The sequence below is a fragment of the Prionailurus viverrinus genome, chromosome A3, assembly GCF_022837055.1.
Source record: "Prionailurus viverrinus isolate Anna chromosome A3, UM_Priviv_1.0, whole genome shotgun sequence".
Lineage (NCBI taxonomy): Eukaryota > Metazoa > Chordata > Mammalia > Carnivora > Felidae > Prionailurus > Prionailurus viverrinus.
In genome coordinates, this window is record NC_062563.1 from 59,357,983 (window position 1) to 59,378,600 (window position 20,618).

General features: G+C 45.9%; 1 protein-coding gene across 3 annotated transcripts in view; it reads right to left on the bottom strand.

The window, feature by feature from the left end:
• The window catches only part of NPAS2 (neuronal PAS domain protein 2), a 158,702-nt gene that overhangs the window by 28,008 nt on the left and 110,076 nt on the right, over positions 1-20,618 (bottom strand). For all 3 annotated transcript variants that reach the window (XM_047852355.1, XM_047852354.1, XM_047852356.1), the window contains 5 exons: positions 14,024-14,144; positions 12,887-13,000; positions 1,814-1,932; positions 1,039-1,121; positions 169-275 (listed from right to left, as the gene is read on the bottom strand). In XM_047852355.1, coding sequence (XP_047708311.1) covers positions 169-275; positions 1,039-1,121; positions 1,814-1,932; positions 12,887-13,000; positions 14,024-14,144 — 544 coding nt within the window. The remainder of the gene's footprint in view (positions 1-168; positions 276-1,038; positions 1,122-1,813; positions 1,933-12,886; positions 13,001-14,023; positions 14,145-20,618) is intronic.

The window sequence follows — 20,618 nt, forward strand, 5'->3', positions numbered from 1 at the left end:
CAGGGACCTCTGCCACACTCGTATATCATTTTCGAGGAAACAAAGTGTTCCTCCTCAAAAAGAAACCAAGTAATAAGTGGACTTCCAGGGCCCAAGAGTCCTGCTGCCGGGGCTCTGTGGAGGGTGCTGGGGGCCGTCAGGCCCTGGGGCAGGGTGTGCGATACTCACAGTGCTGATGGCACCTGGCCAGGAGCTCCAGATCGTCAATGTGGTAGTAGTCATAGCCTGAGGTCCCCAAAACTTCAAAAGGCAGGTATCCTATGATCGGAGGGGCTCTGCCAAGCAACGGGGATAATTCATCAGAAAGCAGGTCCCCCTGCCAGACTCACCGTGGTGGCACCTCAACACAGAGGGTACAGTCTGCATGTTTCATGATCAACACAGAGACCTCATTTCTCAAGAACGATGGCAGGACAGTAATTTTGCAATGGTTAAAACCAGAGAGGCTGTGTTTCCCAAAGCTCTCAACCCTTTTGGCATTTATATATTCAGTTTGCTTAGCATAACCTGCATTAAATAATAATACATTTTATCTTTACCGAATAATTAAAAACAGCTATCGATTGGGGCAGTCCAGTCCCAAAGCTTAACAAAAACTTAAAGGGTAGGGAGGGGAGAGTTCTCAGCCTTCAACTGTGAAAAATGTTACAGAAGAAAGAAAGAAGGTGAAGTTAAAGGGACAAAAGGGTGTTGAGAAAATTAAGAGAGGAGGTTCTCTCCCATCTGCCCCTGCCTTCCGGGGAACTGGAGAGGGTCCCGAGTGGGATGGGGGTGAGGGTATCCCAAAGATGTCCCTGGGATGTGGCACCTGGCTCTCCTGAGATGCTCTGGCCCAAACACGGATCATACCCATGGATGGTGCACTTGCAGTTGAAGGGAGGCCGCCTGGCTCTTGGCCGGGAACGATTTTCCCTGCTGCCAGAAAGCCCTTCTCCTTGAAAGGACAAGGCCCGACTTTTCTCTCCCAAGGAGAGCCTGGCTCATGCAAACAAACACTTGAAAAGGACCCAACCCAAATATGTTTTTCTTTTCACAAACCTGTGATCCAGAAATAAAAATTTCCATTCCAAGCTATGCCTTGAAGTGAATTCCTCTAAAGGTTCGTCAACTATGCACATTTCCTGTATTAGAAGGGAAAAAAATATTGCTTGGGGTGCCAGATGCTCACCCTAGGTTGGTTCAAGAACGCATGGTGGGTAACAGAAGTTAAAATCATTTAGAGCAAGTCTCCAAGTTGTGTTGGGCTGAAACTCATCATCTGTAGCTAATTTCAGTATTAGCTGATACTAAATTTATTTCACAAGCTGGGGAAAAATACCTAAGAGCCAAAATGCCACACCACTCCCTTCCCATTATCTGGAAGGGTGGTAAACATGTGGAAAATGGCTTTTCATCTGAATTTGAATGACTAATTTAACTCCGCATTCATGCCATGGATGTTAAAGCAATCACGGGTGAGAGAATACAGACAAGCCCTGGGTTTTGACACTTGGCCCTCACCTCGGCCTGCCCTGAGTGGTAGTAACGTTGGCATGAAAGGGAGGAGGATCTACAGAGTTACCAATGAGCATCTCTGCAGGCTGAAGGGCAGCTGATGCTGCCTTCCAGCAAAAGAGCTCCTGGGAAACCAGAGTTAGGGCAAGGGGCATGCGGCGCAGTTCACAGGTGCAGAAAGCAGACATTTCAACTTTTCAAAGTCAGGGGCAACTTCATTGCCATCTTATTCTTTCCCATAAAGACGGTTAGAGAGCTGTAACTAAATGTGACTCAGTTGTACTAGTTTCACACAACACGAGCTCTCCCAGGTACTTGCCTTTAAGAACTGTGGTGTTGCCAGACGAACTGTGGCGATGAAGCAGACCTCCTTTCCCAGCGGCACCCGGCAGGGCCTTGAAAGGGTGCCGTCAAAGCCATTACAAGAGGGGCTAGGCACTGGGGCGGAGGAGACAGGCAGATGGGTTAGCCCTGTGTGGCACAGCAGCCGACCCCGACCTGGCATCACTGTCAGTCAGGGCTTCACGTACATTCACTCTCTTCATTCGTAAAACAGACACCTCCATGAGGTAGGGGCTACTATTATCGGCCCTGCACAGGAAACAGGAGGCGTGGCCTGTGAGGTAACCTGCTCACAGCCCAATAGAGTTGGAATCCAAGTACCAGCAGACTACCCTGCCTCCTGCTCCCAGTGGTCCTACAGGCACACAGACTGTTGTGCTGGGAAAAACATTTGACAAAGGGAGAAGAGAGCTTCGCTTTGCGGTATGGGCCCGCATTCTCACTTCGGGGTGTGTTCCCTAGTCAGACATGGTTTCTGATACGATGGGCCCCCAGCATTTGTTGACCCCCCCCTTTCTACCCCTGGTTCTGGCACAGCACACCTGGGATCCAAGGGCTTTCCGCCCTGAAACTCCACATCGGGAGCCAGGCTGATGCTGGGTTTGGCCAGTGCTACTGAGGAGATGGCCTCAGGATCCAGGGTGATCCCCAGGGGTACACAGTGTCCCCCACAAACTCACTAGTTCTGTAGCTCTGCACAGGTGACAAACCTATTCATGAGTATCTCATATTCTCACAAGTCTGGGAAGGTGTGACCTTCCTCATTCTACAGATGAGGCAGCTGAGGCCCAGAAAGGTTATATGTATTAACCAAGATGGCTCAGAATCGAAATAACAGAGCAGGGACTCTAACCAGGTCTTCCGTCGCCAAGCCTAAAGTTCTTACAGGGCAGACGGGTGATTGCTCAGGGCTTGTGCCCACTACAGGGCTGAGAACAGGCCCCTACACACCCTCCGGGGAGGTGCCAGCTGGTGCCAGCTGCCATCTTCCCTGGGAGCTACGGAGATGACTTCACAGTGACTGGGGAGAACTGCTTTACCTTTTGGGCCAGGGAACAATTCTGCTATTTCAGGTGGAGTATGCTGGGTGGGAAAAAGAACCCTGTTAAGTACGAGAAAAGTCAATGGACTATGTATATGGAATTCTTGAACTCAGCTACACATCGGATTCCTTGGGACCTTTTACATGGCCTCCCAGATGCCCAGACGCCATTCTCAGATCAGCTGATCCAGGGACTGGCTGTGAAGCCCAGGCACTGGAGGTTTTAAAAGCTCCCCACACTTACTACCATGTAGTTAGGGTTTTGGATCATTATGCTAGATAATCTATACTACCTCTCTCTTTTTCAAATGTAGTTGATTATATCCTGAACTAGATCCTGAATTCTAACTACATTTCTGAACTTGTAGACTTAAACATAGTTGTGTTTTCCAATTTGAGAACATATAAAGCAACAGAAAATGAAATGCGTTCTAAAATGAAATCTGCAAGACTTTCTTTGGATTTTAGCTTTCCAATAATTTTTGTTTTATATGTTCGTAGGTTTCTAAGTGATTCTATAATGTGGTCTTCTATCCACTAACATGAATAAATTCATTTTACCAAACATATTCTCTGAATTGATTCACATAAATATTAATATAAATGTTTCCAAACATGAATATAAAGGGGCAAAGTAGAAAACAGTGGTCCCTGAGGAGTTTACAGCTGTCATTAGTTGGCTTAGTCCATTGTAGATTAATGTGGAGGGTGAGCCAAGGGACTCACTGAGGGGAGAGAAGGCAATCCCATAAGGGAAGGGTCTGCAGATGTGAACATCTGCATAATAAAAAAAGACATGAAAAAATCTCCCAGATGTGAAATACCCCCTCTGCTTGAATCTAAGAAACATCGACTGCCAAATAAAGACCTAATAAAATTCTCCCTACTCTTTCAGAAAACCTAGGACTTCGAAGCAAACTTCCAAAAGGACTTCCTGGAAATTTCTAGAGAAAGTCTCTCTCATTTGTCTCTAAACCATGCGCCTTGCTGGAATGATCCTTCTGGCTACCAAATTAATGTATTCTGTCAGTAAGTGCCTTCCTTGGTGATTTACCATGAGGAAGACAGGGAGACAGAAGGAGCGTGGGGGAGTGAAACACCAGCCCCTAATAATTTCTTCAAGGGGCAGAGACCACGGAAATTATGTGAATGTTCCGCAGAGCTTACTGCTGGCCTGGCTGCCTCCCAATGCAGTTGTGTATCACTCCTTTTATAACTTCTAAGGTTTTAAAGATGAAAATGCACCCCACAGGGGAAATTTCATTATTGCTTATAGCCTGCACTTGATAAACTAGATACTTTACAGAGGGGCCCAGAACCAAGCAAACTCCTCTTCTAAACGAGCTTTCTCCCCCAAAACCTTAAGCAGCTGAGGGCTTGATCAAAGGTGATGGTGAATCAAGGATGAAAGTTGTAACAGAGGCCAACGGGATAACCTTGGGGGAAGTCAAGGGGAAGAAGATACTTTAAACATTTTGCCAACCGCGATTCAAATGACTTTTATTCACAGCATGAGCCTCCTCACAGATTCCAGAGTCAACACATGAGCAAACTGCTCCCTGGGACTTCAGAGTAATATTTAGCACTTAGAATAACTTCTCTGGCACTTCTTATCCCAAGGTAGTTAAAAAACATTAATTAAGGATTTAATTAGTTGTTTCAATTTAAGTAATAGAAAAAACATATCTAATTACAACTGGCTTCCTGAGCCTCTCGGAAGAATTAACCAGTTGATGCAGACGCAGCCCTATTTATCAGATCTCTGCCTGCTTTCCCACTTCTTTCTTCCACCACTACAACACGCACACACGCACAGCATTCATGCCACAGATAAAAGCAATGATTTCTTGCTACATTTTTTGCCCTGAGGGTCATCTTACTTGAAATTGATCTTACTCTTGCCCAAAGCTAAAGAGACAGGTTTCCCCGTGGTAGGAACTGGATCTGGTAGTTCCCTGTTTCCCACACTGAGCAGGCATCTTGTATACACAGCAGGTGCTCAACATGTGTTTACTGAATGTGTCTCTGATGAGAGGACCTTCCATCTCACCCCTAAAACTACAGCTTAAGATCTAGCTGGGGAAGAGACCTTCTGATCCCAGCCTGCAACAAACACACAGGCCTCGAGACCCCACGGGGGCTCCCCTTCTGCAGCCCAGCCTGGTGCTGCTGGGGGCTGGGTTGCTGTGGGAGGGTGCCTACAGAACATGGTCCGGGGTCCCACCGGCACTTGGGCTGGCTCACTGCCCTACTGGTGCATTTACACTGGTCAGAAGGACCTGGGCAAGGTCTGCTGCAAATCAGTATATCGCAGTTGCCACTCGGTGAAAACAACACAAGTGCCCATATGGGTCTCAAGCTCGGAAACATTCAAGATGGTGCTCTGTGTTTAGCCTTCCTATTAAAACAGTCCATGGGGGTGATCAAGCCCTTCTTTGCTCCTGAACCTTTCATCACAATTTCAAATTTTAGAGACCCTGGAAGAACTCTGCCTTGGGCTTGCACTCTAGGGATTCTGAACACAAGAGAGCCCTGAGGTTCTCCAGAGAATAAGAGTGATTAAAGTCTGCCTCTCCTGGTGTCTGGGGTTGGCTTCCATCTCAAAGGTGACCTCTCAAGTCAGTCATGGAAAGAAGACAAGGATGTCTGAAAGGGCAGGGAAGTCTCCAGTGGCATGAGACATGTTTGCAAAGGGGTGGGAAAGAATGAGGAAGCAGCAGAGGTGGGGATAGTGAACATTAGCTAATAGCAAAGGAGTAGAAAGAAATGGAAAAAGATGTACCTATGGTTCCTCAGTACTGGTTCAGTCATCAGGCCTAAACAATTAAGTATTCTGATCAGAGATGGCCTGCTTATGATAAATTAGTTGCAACAGCTGTAGGAAAGCACACTAATAGTCCGCAAGGAGAGTGACAAATAGCTTTCTCAGCACTTCTTGGAACAAACAAAAATCAAAGCCGAAAGGTGTTCAGGAAGACATGAAACAATCAGTGAGGAGGCTTGCTGAGAGAAGAAAAACGTTCTCAAATCTCATTTATGATAACTGTCCAAAACGTCTGGGTTACAGTGTCAGAATGTTAAGGAAAAAGTGATTTCCTGAACATTCACGAGAAATCCTCTCCCTCTAATTAAGCACTATATTCAGAGGCTTCCTTTTTCTCTTAGCAGTACGGTATGCTTTACCCGATGTGTTCTGAATAGCCAGGTTACTCGGTTCTTAGGATAGCAGCAGCAAAATAATCCTGCCCCGGTTTCTGGCCCAGAGCACCACCTAACTAGCTGGGGGTAAGGCGTGGTTCTTTGCTTTCTTTTTTTTAAAATTTTTTTTTTTTTTTTCAACGTTTATTTATTTTTGGGACAGAGAGAGACAGAGCATGAACGGGGGAGGGGCAGAGAGAGAGGGAGACACAGAATCGGAAACAGGCTCCAGGCTCTGAGCCATCAGCCCAGAGCCTGACGCGGGGCTCGAACTCCCGGACCGCGAGATCGTGACCTGGCTGAAGTCGGACGCTTAACCGACTGCGCCACCCAGGCGCCCCGGTTCTTTGCTTTCTTTCTGCCAGTTCTGTTTGGCATAAGAATGAACGAGGCTGGAGACAGGCTGAGAGCCACACAAGAAGGCTAAGGGTTTGCAATTTGCGAGATTGAAAAAATAACTCAGATGGGAAAATATACGTCTCACTTAAATATTTCTTCTTTTCCTTGGTGTTTGTTAATAAAAATGAGTATTTGGGGGGGCAGGAGGTTGTAGTGGCATTGACAAGATATCCACCAGACAGTTGTTGTGGACAGGGCCAGCTGATTTTCCCCCTAAGGAAAGTGGACTTCGTACAGGATGTTGCCCCCTGTCCTCCATCTGGATGTCTTGTGCACATTTTTTGTCACAATTCCTGGACAACCTCTACGGAAGTGCCCTGCTCCCAGGCTGGAACAAGCAGGAAGATGTGTTTGTGTGACCATTCCTCACTGCTCCATTTTAATATGGGCTCTAGATGCTCAAGCAAGACAATGACCTTGGGTAACACCTTGTTCTTTATTGCATTCTTATTTCCTCCACAATCTACTCTGGCAGCAATGGCCTCTGCTGGAGAAAGATGTGGTACTTCCATGTTGGGGGGGGGGGACACTCTGCTTCTTGCTCTTGGGGGCCTGTGACAGATAGATGAGACATTCCTTCCCCGAGGCTGTCCTTCCTGTGCTAAACTCACATCTCCATTCTCAGTGAGATCTGGTGGGGGTGGATTTGTTCCCCTAACTGAGAAATCTCAGTTCAGTTCAGGAAAACAAAAAACAAAACCCCTAAAGCCATAAAAGGAGGCAACCTACAGAAATCCCACGGAACATACGGAATCAAGTGTTGTAAGCTAAAAAGCCTCCATTTCTGCCAGTATTTCAAATCTGGTTGTGTGGTTAGAGGCGAATAGGTAAAATGAGGGCAGGGAAACTTTTATACTCTGGTGTGTGGTTTCTGGAAAGCCCAGAGTGGAATGTTTGCTGAGGGTGACCTATTTGGAACCACACCAACAACTTTTGAAATACTGCTTTCTGGATTTCAGTCAGATGCACATTTAAATCCAAGTCTGGGGGAGGAGCAAGGGCTTACATAGAGGATTGCCTTCTTCCTGGCATGAACTTATCTTTCAGGAACTGGAACCTGTTTACTAGGACCCCTGAAAGCAAAGACTGTTCATTACGTCTTTTAAAATCACGTGGCTGATTCCTCTCCAGTAAGAGTGGTGGGCAGAGCTGTGGGACTTGGGTGGGGGGTTGGGAGAGGCCCCAGGGGCTCCTCTAGTTAACTGGACAAGGAAAAAAGATGGATTTGTTGGAGGTATTTTTAAACATCTGTTATGGGACAAACATAGCCCCGAATAAAATAATTTCATTTCACCCCTCTTCTGGAAATGATGTGCAGAGCAGAGGTAGACCAGGGACTGTTGCCATCAGTGGTGATTTCTGGTGCTCCTGGCCACATGGCCAAGATCAGACAGTAGGCTTTTTATGGGAAGAGGAGGAGACATGTGGTTCCGTATTCCAGCTCAGATTCCCTCAGGAAGCTCTTCACAGACTTGGTTAGAAACTGTCCTGAAGTGAAACAGTTCTAGGAAAGCTACTTTCTTGTTCCATTTCCTGACACATACTTCTTCACGTTTATTGAAAATCTAGGTTAAAGATGTGAAGTCCCATCTTCACCTCCTCCCCACCCCAACCCCAGAACATCTGTACCAAATGATGAAGTCCGAAGGAGTGACCGAGATGTGCAAATACTGAAGCAGAGGAAAATTCCATTTGGTGGAAGTATTTAGGCGATGGTTGCTGTGTCTGTGCAGCCATGGTGCATGGAGGGGGGTACAGAGGTAAAGGGGTAAGATGGCACAATCAGCTGCTGAATCCGGAAATGTCCCACTGGAGGGTTTAATCTCATTAACAAGGGCAAAGGGGCTTTTGTGCCTCCCCACACCCCAAATTCCTAACTCGACCTACTTATACTGGTGACAGAGCCAGATGAAGTTATCTGAGTTAGCAGGCAAGCAGATGAGGGTCTTCATCTATGGGATTTAAAGGTCACCAAAAGCCCTCTCTGGATCAATGTCACCTGTCTTCCATGACCTGAAGCCTACATGTTCCCCTTTGGGCCCTTTGGCTTAAGGCCCAAGGGTACCTACAGATGTGAGTTTTGAGTCACAGCCCGCACCTCTATCAGGCTCAAGGCAAATTGGTTCATCAGATGAACAAGAGGCAGGGAAGAGAGTGTGTCAGAAACACTACTGGCAGGGGTACCTGGGTGAAGGGCCTGGATAAGGACATCAGGGAGCACCCAGGGAGTCCAGGTGGGGAAGGAACTTAATGGGGGTGGGGGACACAGAATGGGGAGAGAATGGAGGCCAAAGATGACCATACACTGACCATGCACTGGTCAGTGACCTTTCAGTGCACACAATTCACAAATCACCATAAGTTATACATGTGCCAGTTTACCCAGCACGTACCACAGTGGATTTAATCTTTGCATCGGATTAAAGGCCAAAGAAGTAGTGGGAACCCTCCTGGAAGCCACCCCTCCATCTCTGGGGTGGGCTTTGGGGTCAGTGAAGGAGAGCTCTATTATTGGCTCTCAGTTTTGGAAAAGCCTCATTTTCCTGTGAGTCAAAAGTCAGGTCTGAGCTGGACCTCTGTCCCCTACCACCTGTACGTCCAGGGCTAAGATCTCTGAGCCTCAGTCTAGGCCAACATACTTTTGTTGAGCCTTACTTATATACCAGGCATGGACTGCATGGGCCCAGGAAGGGGTGCAAAGAGCTCACAGGTCAGTAAATGTCACCATCCTTTCCACTCCATTATGATAAAAATGAGAGCCTCGTATTTTCCTGACAGGTATCAAAAGAGAATGTGCCAGGCAATGCTCCATAAACTCAGCAGCCCTACAGAAATGATAGGACTTTCCCTGATAACGGACCAGGGTAGGGTTTCCTACATAGTTCTTTGAAGTGCGCACAGGGATTTTATTAAAATAAAAGCAACGTTCACAGTCATTTTTCTTCTACACATATTGCTTTGAAAGGTGTGCCATGCCTGGGGACTCAGGGAAGTTGCATGGGGTGGCTTGTGTACAAACCACATTTTGTACTCTCTGTATTTGGTGCTTTGACATTTGGGGCCTTGCTGACCTTGGAGAAACTGCTGCTTTCAGGGTTGGTCAATTCCTAGAAATAGGGTACGACTCACCTTCCAGTGCAGCTTTCATAGGCAAACCAATCAATCTAGAGCTCACAGCCCAACCATACCCTTTATGGGGCTCTGACACTCTGGGCTACTATCCACTTGCCCTAATCACTCAGGTCCCTGAGAACTAGAGACAAACCCCTCTACCCAAGAGCCTACTAAAATTATTCAAACCCACCAAACTGAAGTCTGTTTATGCTGCCTCACTTAATCTTTTCTACAGAAACCACACTAGGAGGCTCCTGCCCACATCTCCTACTCGCCCTGCCTCTTGACCTACCCTGGTGCTTCCCCGTGTGGCCTCCACAGTGTGTTGTGCCCATCTTTAGAGATCTGTGAGCATAAACCCATTTGTTTTCAAACAAATCTTGGGTATCCTTAAAACAGCGTGATTCACGGGTGCGGGACATCTGATGTGCATAGGGACGGACATCATGTCCCAACAGCATGCCCAGTGGCAGGGACAGGCCTGTGTGCTGCATCTACATGTTTAATTTCAACATAGATTTGCTTTGCAACATGGCAAAGCACTGGGGTTAAGGGTAGGAGTTCAGGGTTAGAATGTGCACTTCTGATTCTTATGTGCATCAGTTTCCTTCTCTGTTAAGATGCGACGATGCCAATGGTACCACTTTGAAGGTTGGCGAGAGGATTCAATGAGATTATCAATGCAAAGACTGGGCCCAGGACCTGGGAGTTAGGAAGCACTCCTAAGGTGAGCTATTTTGATTAACCCATTGTCCAATGTTTATTAAGAAGTAAACCTACAAAATCAAATTTGAAGTATTTCTTACTGTATGTTAAACTCTGTTTTATAGGTAAAAAATAATTGAATGTTGGTGATTTCATAGGGTTCCATCTTAGAAATTCATTTCCCTCTGACATTTGTTGTGGTCTATTTTCATCCAAGTGAGAATGATATTTCAGGTTTTCCACAATTACATTTGGAGACTCTTGCCTCAGGAAAGCCCCCCTAACTCTGGTTTGTTCAACGGGCTCTGGAAAGACACTCTGGCACTCTTGGCTTTAAATTTTCCACTTTTCGATACTGTGTGTTTATAGCAGTAACAGTTTCCAAAAAAAAAGAAAAAAATCACACATAATTTCCACATATTCTTTCAGGCAAACAAACACTGTCTCAACGTGAAGTAAAAATAAAGCTTTGCTGGTTAGGAAAAAAAACCCCAGGTATTCACAATGAAGTCTGCCTCTTTCCTTGAAACCCTTTAAAATGTGATAAGCGACAGGAAGCTTCAAAGTGATATTCAGCAGCATAGTAAGGGAGAGTTGTGGAAATGTAAATGAACAAAGGATGGGACTGCTGCTCGGCAGCCAATCACAGGTCGGTTCCTTAATTAAGCGGTGCGCCGTTGTCATGGAGACACGTGGGAGCAGCATCCCAGAATTTCCACAGTCTTGGCACTCCGGGGGGCCAGGGTGCCTTCCCCTTCCTCGCACGCAGACACATGGGATGTTCTGCTATTCCAGCAGCTGGCATGATGGCCACAGCACACATTTTAAGCAAATTGCAAACCACTGCTTATATTAATTCAAGAATAAAGCTGTAGGAAGGAGCACCATTAACGTGAGGAGTACCATTACGATTCCTATGGAATGGCATTTAGTATCACAATAGGGTAGTGTTTCTCAAAGTCCATGACCCCTTTCATCAGAGCCCCAAGGTTCTTTCCAATTGTACAATCCCAGCCCCACCCTCAGATCTCCTGAACTAGAATCTTCATTTTAACAAGGTGCCTCACCCAGTGAACTCTGCACCAGGGCTGGCATCATGCTGGGTGTTCTACCAGGCGTCTCATAGGTCAATTTCTTGAGCTAGGCAGCCCAACCAGCTACCATTTACTTGTGTGGTTCATAAAACATTCATCTCTTGAGGTTTAGGAAAGCCTTTCAGATGAGTTGGGTTAGGCATGGTCAGGCTTTGGCTTTATCCTGTTTGACCCAGATTTAGGGCCCCACTTGTGAAAGCTGACCTGTCTTCACTTCCAACCACTTAGGAACCCTGTTTGGGTAGGTTCCCAAAGGGCCCCAAGTTAGCCAAGGAGCCCATCATCCAGGCACGGGCCCTGAACGTTAGGCTTGAAAATCACTTTGGCAGGACCAAAGTGTTTAGCATCTAGTTCAGGTTTTTAGACAAAGTATGTATATTTATGCAAACAACATACAACAGAGGATTGTTTGAGAAGGAAGGAAAGATCCTGGTTAGCTTCAGCATTAGGACTCGGGGCCATTATGTTGGCAGATTCTAACGGAAACTCTGGGTCTAATTTGGTGGGTAAATGGACTCCATCATGGGTCCAGAGGCTGCCCAAGCAGGGGAGCCATCAACTCCCTGGTGTCTCCACCTGCCCACCCATCATTTCTGTGCCTCATCTTCCTGTCTCTTTTCCTTTGGTATTTTTCTCCTTTCCTTCCCTCTCTCTCTCCCATCCCTGTCAACTCTTCCTTCTGTTTTTCCCATCTTTGTGGTTTTATGAAATGTCAGATCATTCAAAGTGGTTTGTTTTGTGTTGAGGTTTGAGGAGTGAAGCAAACAAAAGGCAGGCCTTTCTGTGCTGGGCTCCACAGTGGGGCTGTGGGCTGGGGACTGTACTTCGGAATTTCCGCCACCAGGCCTGCCTTCCCATTTTCCCAGGGTCAAAAGGGAAACTGAGGGTGTCAGTCTAGTTTAGAGGTACAACCAGAGCTTGGACCATTAGTTATCTGGATAATTTCAGAGAGTAAGATTTTACACTTGGCTAATCTGCTTCATAATCCATCCAAATGTGGATTTTTCTGGCTCCTCATAAAACGGCCACTTTCCGTGCATTAGGGTCAGAGTGAGCAGAAGACCTATGTGCCAGACCCATGAGAGCATGCTCACAGCAGTTCTGGAAAAAGGAGACTAAAAATGCAAAAACCAAGGTTATGGATCTTCATGTCACAGTGAAGCCCTGTTTGGCTGTGTGTAGGCTGAGCCTGTTCTTTATTAACTAGAAGCTGTTTCCCACAGTACAGAACTATTCCATCAGCCTGAAAATAAATACATGAATAAAGTGCATTTCAGTGGGACTTTGTGCACCGGCATAAACAAGTGTGGGAGTACGTTCTTCTCAAACGGGAGACAGCATTTACGAGCACAAAACGCATCTTGGGAACATGAAAATCCAAATGCAAATATGAAAAGCACGTATTCTCACTCCTCCTCCCTCAGGGATTCTTATGCCCCCGTGTGCACGTTTGCATGATAAAAGACACTGTCGCAATTATATGACAATTAAAGCTTACCATTGTTGTAAGAGCGAAAATTTCCTACAAATTTTATGTATTCATAAGTTGGAAATTCCTTTGGGTTCAAGCTGCCTCTGAGAAGATGGCAATAAAACTCTAAATCGTTGTCAGCTGGGCCGTTAAAGGAAAAAAAGAAAAAGGAACATGAATATGACACAGATTCTAGACTAAACAAGTTTATCTTTGTGTAACTCATGGGCTTTAGTCTACACACGGCCAGGACATTTCTCTCATTATGACTGACTTTTGGACATGGTTTTATAACCTTTGCAGAATAGGGGGTTTTCCCCCATAGTCTATATGGATATTTTTGCATTCCGTACTTGGGCCCAATTAGTCTTAATTTGCTCCCAGATGTCTGTGGTTGCTTATGTCGGCATTGATTAGTTCTGGTTGTTTTCATATGGTGTATTAAAATAAAGCTGCTCATATAGAGCTGCTCTCTTTAATTTAATCTTTTCACAATGCTTTGAAGTAAAATCAGATATACAACAGGACAAATTATTCATGGAAAATGGACTAAGGCTTGCACAAGCATGAGGCACTTGCGTTACCTCCATCAACGTACATGGTTCAGCAGGCACCAAGGCCGCCCTTTCCATCCAGGTTGCCAATTTTGAGAAAAACTTTAAAAATCCATAAAAACTGGAAACGTATAGAAATAACCAGATGACAGCCTCGGGAGAGGAGAATTTGGCGTTTTGACCTAATTATTCAGTTTTCAGTTGGATACTTGGTTATTATATACATCTAGCTTTACAGTGCCCTCTAAAATAAGCAAGTCGACTGTTCCCTGATTTTTTGCAGTGTTGATTACCAAAAGACTCTCATGTTAAAAAAAAAAGAACTTGTATTACAGGCAAAATGAATTCTTATTCTTAAGCACCATGCTTTCAAATTTTCCACAGAGAAGTTAAATGTCATATGATTCTACTACATACTACTACTACATAAAACTCTAGTTTTAGCCTTAACTTTCAAATAAAATATACCTCTAAGGACTTTGGAAATACTCTGAGTCACAAGGAAAGCTGTTCTTAAAATTAGTTCTCCCTCTCTTAATTCATGCTAACCTCCTTTCCAAAGTAAAATTCTTATCTTTGTATTTTGTAAAACCAGTAAAGGTAAACTTACATTTTAAGTATTCTGGGGAGGGGGAATCTGTCACAAGCATATGGGAAGAGAGCATTTTATAAACTTCTGAATGTTCTTGTTCTGGAAGAAAATTTAACAAATTCTGATCCATGACATCTGACTGAAAAAGAAAATAAAGAACAAAGGTACACACTCAACGAAGATGAAAAACAAAAGCAAAACCAAAACCTGGACATTCAGGACCATTTAGAACTGATCTCTGAAATGAAAAGTCCAAGATCTGATTTTCCACAAAGACTCTCAGTTCCATCACTCTGTAATCCTGGATTATAATCTAGAACGTGTCACTTGTTCCAATGCAAATGTGCTATGGTATTGCCCATGGGCCCATGAGAAAAGTAAGAGTTAAATTAGACAAATATGCAGACAGTCCCACTCTTCCTGGAGGAGCCCCACCTACCAGCACTCCTGTGTTCTGGCTGGGGCCCCCGTGTGAGCCCTGTCACTCATGTGAAAGGTTGTAAAGAATGTGTGGGGTTCCTTTTCTGACCCCCATTTCCGAATGTCTGTTTATTTCTTAAGATCCCTCCAATCGAAGGAACTGCACTTTTTTTCTGAGTGCTTGGGCACTGTGCATACAAAATGAATAAGATGTAGAATCTAGATATAGCATTGTCCAATACAACTGTCTGTGAAGATGGAAATGGTCTATAATGTGTGCTGTCCCTTACAAGAGCCACCAGCTACATGGCTATGAACACTGAAATGTGGCTGGTAGGACTGAAGACTGAATTTTTAATTGTATTTAATTTTAATGATTTTAATTGGAATTTAAATAGCCACATATGGCTAGTGGTTCCCATAGTGGCTAGTGCAGGTGGAAGCTCACAGAGGAGAAAGAGAGAGAAGACAGGCACGTCTCTTGCTGCCTTAGTCTCCCTCGATAAACTCATGCTTTCATACATTTTTGAAACATGACCTGCAAACACTCTTAAATTTGTATATCCAGGCAACTCTCTGTTGTGTGCCCCCTGAGAACCTGAGATTCACATGCATCCCTAATGTCCTCATTCTTTTGCGCCCATATCTCCTCTTTCCTCGAGCTCAATGTCCCGATGCCCGGTATTGCCAATTGGTCACTTGCCCATCCCAGACACCTTGGTGGCATTCTCAACGTCTCCCCTTCTCACCCTCATCTTCACATCCAAATGATGTTCAAGTGCTGTGAGACGTTCCTCCCTCAAATTCTCTCAGATCTCCTCACTTCTCTATTTCCATGGCCTCAACCCCTAGTCTAGATCACCATCATCTCTTATCTGGGGAATGAACTGACCAAACTGGTCTTCCCACATTAACTTTTGTTCCTGTCCAACTTATTCTCCATCAGCAGCCAGAAGGAGCCTTGTATCATCAGATCAGGTCACCCCCTTGCTTAAATCTATCTAGCGGCAGGGCACCTGGCTGGCTCAAGCCGTACAGCATGTGACTCTTGATCTCAGGGCTGTGAGTTTGAGCCCCATGTTGGGTGCAGAGCTTACTTAAAGACAAAACAAAACAATACAAAACAAATCAAATACTGTCAGTCAGCTTCCAAATGCTCCCATGACAAAGTCTGAACCTCCCCATTCACTTCTGAGGCTGCGTATTACCCACCCTCTAAACTTCCTTCTTTCCAGTCTACCAGGTTTGCTCTTTCCCACGCTGCACTCTGAGGTTGGGACATCGTGCACTGCTCCTTTTGTCTGGCTAACTTTTGTGCATCCTTTAGGTCCCTGCTTTGAAGGTACTGCTTCTGAGAATGCATGCATAAATGCCACCCTGACTGCTGTGGCTCTGGCCTCTGAAGCCCCTTACTATGCGCCATATTGAAACTGCTGGTGAAGGGCAAGTCTGCCTAGACCACACTGGCCTGTGTCACGACAAGGTGGGGAGAACCCTAGAGGTTGGGACTGAAAGCTGGCTCTACCCCCTCAGGGCTGTGCTTTGCTCAACCAAAAGAGAAGGAAGCCAGGAGCTACTGGTCAAAGGGCACAGAGCAATCACTCAATGGATGCTCAGTGTGATTAAGTGTTTAATAACCCTTTAAGAAAGTTCTTGAAGTTTTCTTGTTCGTTCACATGCTGATGTGTATCCTCTGCCTGCCCCATCCAACAGGAGCCCCAGGAGAGTAGGGGTCCTGTCTGCCTTCATCTTGATATGCCTTCACCTGACATCTAATGGTGCTTGGCCTTAGGAAAAAAAAATGCATTAACTAGCTGAAAGAAGTAAAAGGAGTAAAAACAAGACACCCCTAGAACACTGAGCATGGTGTGCTGAATCCAATCATAAGGACCGAGAGGCTTTCAGGAAACAATTCCCACAGGCAGGGATCCTTGAGTGGGATCTGGGGGACAAGATGGCGTCTTCAGGGCAGCCAGGGTGCTCTAGGCAGGGGGCACAGCATGCACAGAAACATCACAGGGGAGGGAGGAGAGCAATGGAGGCAGGGATTGCAAAGGGAAGTGAGGCCAGAGCAAAGAAGGTTGCAGAGGAGAGAGTGCCCTGTCCTGTGTGCCTGGGATGGGGAGATGGAACCCACTGAGGGCCTAGAGGAAGGCACTGTACCAGTGCTTTAAAGAAATCCCTTAAAGTTTCTAGTCTGAGGAGGGAGGGAGCACAGGAAACCAGGCTAGAGATGGTCAGAGTCTGAGTAGGCATAGGGAATGGGGAGATGTAATGCACAGGAGAAGGGAGAGTCCAAACAGGTCATTCAACAGCATAATCCACCCAACACTGAGGGCTACTGTGTGCCTGCCAGCCACTGCCTTTGGCACTGGGAAGAAACACAACGAAGCAGGCAAGCCCCTTCCCTCTCGCAGCCAGCATTCTAGAGGCTGTGAGGAAGGGAGATACCAACTTGGTGGCTGATGAAGGACAGGAGGAGGAAAGGAAGGGACTCCCAGCTCCATTGCATCCTGGCTTGGCTTGATCTCTATTGGCAAAGACTCTGCAAACCCTTCACTAGCCTGTGCTATCATTTTCTCATTGAGGCTTTCTCCAAGTTCCTTCTGATGTTCTTGATTTTATTGTAAGCGCATTCCCTTTAGTTTTTTAGATGCTGACTAATGCTCAAAGACAACAGTATTCTTTCTTCTTAAAGACATTTCAGATACAAGAAAATGATAACGAAGTCACTCCATGGCCTTTTCTTGGAGAGCCAGGTGGAAACCCCTTCCCCTGATGTATGACAGAGAGCAGGGTTACAGGGCTACCTGACCTTGTTGCTCCTGTGGAAGGCAGTTGGCAGGTCACAGGGCTGTGGGGGCACCTCAGGCTACAAGTTCTGCAAAGAATAAAGGTGAACCCTGGATGGAGATTGGTGGGAGGGGGGAGGCTGTGAGGATTATGAGTTAATACACACACGAAAAGGGCTCAGAGCTGTGCTTGGCACAGAGCAAGCTCTTTCTCTCTTCACTGTTATATTACTATTATGCCATTTCAACATGACAACCAGCACAAACAATGATAATTTGAAAATTTAAACCCTAACGCTTACCGGAGAGTAAATTATATATGCAATTGAACTGTCCCTTGAATGAGCTGAGCTCTGCTTATTAAAATGACAGCAATTACAGAGACAAGGGAGGGCATTTGCCATCTGCAGCTATCTTCATAGCTGAATCACAGTGTCTAGAACATCATTTACCTGTTGGAGGTGGAAGGTTCTTATTCTCAACTTACTGGGATGTCCTTGGCTGCTTTATCAAGAATCTTTACCAAGAATACTTTCAATACGAATGCCTATTCCTAAATTCCAAATTGCATATCTCCCATGTTTCTTCTTGGGGCCCCATGGGGGCCTGGGGATGATCTGGAAGCGCTTCAGGAGGCAGTGAGGCATTTTCCTCTCTTCCTACAAACCAGCGGCACCAGATTAGTCCTACCCAGCAAAGTTAGGTGAGAGCCTGCACAGGGAGCACACAGAGGGTGGCCAGCTGAGTTGGAAATGAGCTGGGTGGACACGCTGTCCAGCAATGTCCCAAACAGGCCCTGGCAGTTCTGGCTGGAGATGTGTTGGCCACAATTGCAAAGGGCAATTGTGGGAAGTCCTGGAGAAGCTTCATACTGCGAAGAGGCAGGAATGAGCTCAGGGAAGCAGTCAGGCCCTTGATCTCCCTAAGGGGCCAGGAAGCTGGAAGCATCGTCGATATGCTTTGATGCAATTTAGATTCGGAATCAAACTGATGGCCAAACAGTAATGCTTTCAGAAGACAGCACTGCAAGTGGCTTTGACCTTAGAGTAGTGAAGAATTAATTAGGGTATAAAAGGTACCAATTATGAAGAATCTCTATTCATGAAAAGAACTGAGAGAGGGAAAGGTAAGCCACAAAATGAGAGAATATGTTTGCAACACACACACCATGGTGTTAAGTCCTAAAATTAAGGTTCAGTGTTAACTGCCGCCTTGTCACCTGGCAAAATCAGGAGGGCCTCGATTTTGCACAACTGAAAGTTCTCCTTCACACTCTGGCTCTATGGATAAGGTCCCCTAGCTAGACAGTGCTCCTTATCAAGGGGGACAGGCACAGTTCCTGCTCATCCCTGACTAGAGGGTTTAGTTCCCTGCCAGCCTGTGGAATTATTCAAACAAGCCAGTCTCACTCCTGTGGGGATCAGGGAGTACCTCACCCCCTTGTTACTATGAAGCCTGCTTCTCACAGCCCCTGCTGGTTCACTGTTCCAGAGCGCGGCCCCGTGTGGCTGTGCGTCCTCGCCCTCCAGGTTGTAAGCATATGTGACTTAAACAGCTATTGAGCTCACGTGTCCAGTATTGGGTGTTGTGTGTTCCACCGAACCTGTATCCCTAAGGCAGAGTGAGTAGGAGGCAATTCAAATGACCCCTGACACAGGATGAGTATTGAGAACATGGAAAGAATGCTTACAAATCATTACAAGAAACAAACTAGACAATCCAGTAGGAAAATGGCAAAATACCTGAACAAGCACCGTGTTCACAAAAGAGGAAATCCAAACGGCTAACAAACATATGCGAAGATGCTCCATCTCATTAGCAATGGGGGACAGACACAAATCAAAACTCCATGAGATGCCCTCATGCATTAGGTTGGCGAACAGTAGGAAGCACGACAATCCAAGTTCTGTGGCACGGAGCACTTGGAACTCAACTCTGCGGGTGGAGGGTTGATGGGTGCAACCACTGTTAGCGACCTGGTGTTACCTAGTAGCGGTGAGGGTGTACCTACTCTATAATCCAGCAATTCTACACATAGTCCCTATAGGATGCTTGCAGATGTCCATCAGGAAACACACGCAGCATGTTCACAAAAGCCCTTTCTAAGACTTCCAAGCTGGAACAGATGCAGAAATTTTAGCCCATTCCTCCAGTGGAATACTGGGCAGCAGTGAAAATAAACCCATGACAGCCACTACTAACGGTGTGGGATGGATGGATCTCATAAACCATGTTGAGCAAAAGGAGTACATTTCCTATGGCTTCTATTTTACATGAAGTTAAACAAAAGGTAGTACTGAATTACAGTGTTCAGTGACAGATCACAAGTTGGTAGAACTGCAAAGAAAAACAAGAAAGCAACGATCTCAAAAGCCAGGAAGATGGTCACCTCTGGCTGGAAGGTGGGAGCATGATGGGAAAAGAACAGACAGGAGCTTCCACGGTCCTGGCTATATTCTGTTTCTTCACCTCAGTGACAGCTACCTGTATGTTCCTGCTCACTTTATCGTCAATTTAAAAACTGAATGTATGTTTTATACATACTTTTGCATGTATGCTTTATAAAAATCAAAAGGCACATTAAAATAAAAACAATCTAACTGGTGACCTGGACTCTTTCAACCTGTGACCAACTCTGAGCTGCATGTAGCCACACCTGCCACACCCCTCCTAGACAGAGGGACCCCCAGCTTGGCCCCCACCAAGAGCCACCTTTGACCAGGTGACTGGGATCAGGTAGGTTCTTCCAGCAGGTGAGGGCAGGTGGAGGGGGAAGGGAGGGCAGAGCGATGTTTCCTGGAAGGTGTTTCACGGACTTGCTGCTACATTGTGTGGTAACACAGCCCAGAGCTCTGTCTTTCCTATTCGTGACCTCCTCTCCCTGCTGTGACCCTCACCACGGGAATTTGTTCCCTTATTCCACTTTGATCTTGCACTGCTTGCTGGAGCTTAGGAGAACCAGCATTCCACAGAAGTAATTTTTGGTCTGTAGATTTCTCCAACTTTATAATCACTCATGCCCTAGATTATCTCCCACTGGGGAAGTGGTGTTGTCCACGCCCATGTTTCTCACTTCTGAGGCACTTCCCAGAGCTGTTTGCAATTGCTCCTGAGGTAGCAGTCCCATTTAAGACCTCAGCCCATCACCCAGTGAACACTTAGCCACATGGGGTCTGTGCTCAGGGCTGGAGACAGGACTTCTGCTTTATGGGCCTAGCATGATCCCCCTCATTCAGCAAACATTGCAATCATTAACGAATCAAAACAACAACCTGGGAAGATTTTTTAGAAACTCAAACAAAAGTCCAAACAGGAAACACAGATTATGCCTACTTTGAGTCTCTCATTTGGTTCTGCCTCAGCCATATGATTCTTTCCCAAGTCTGTCAGAGGCATGTGAC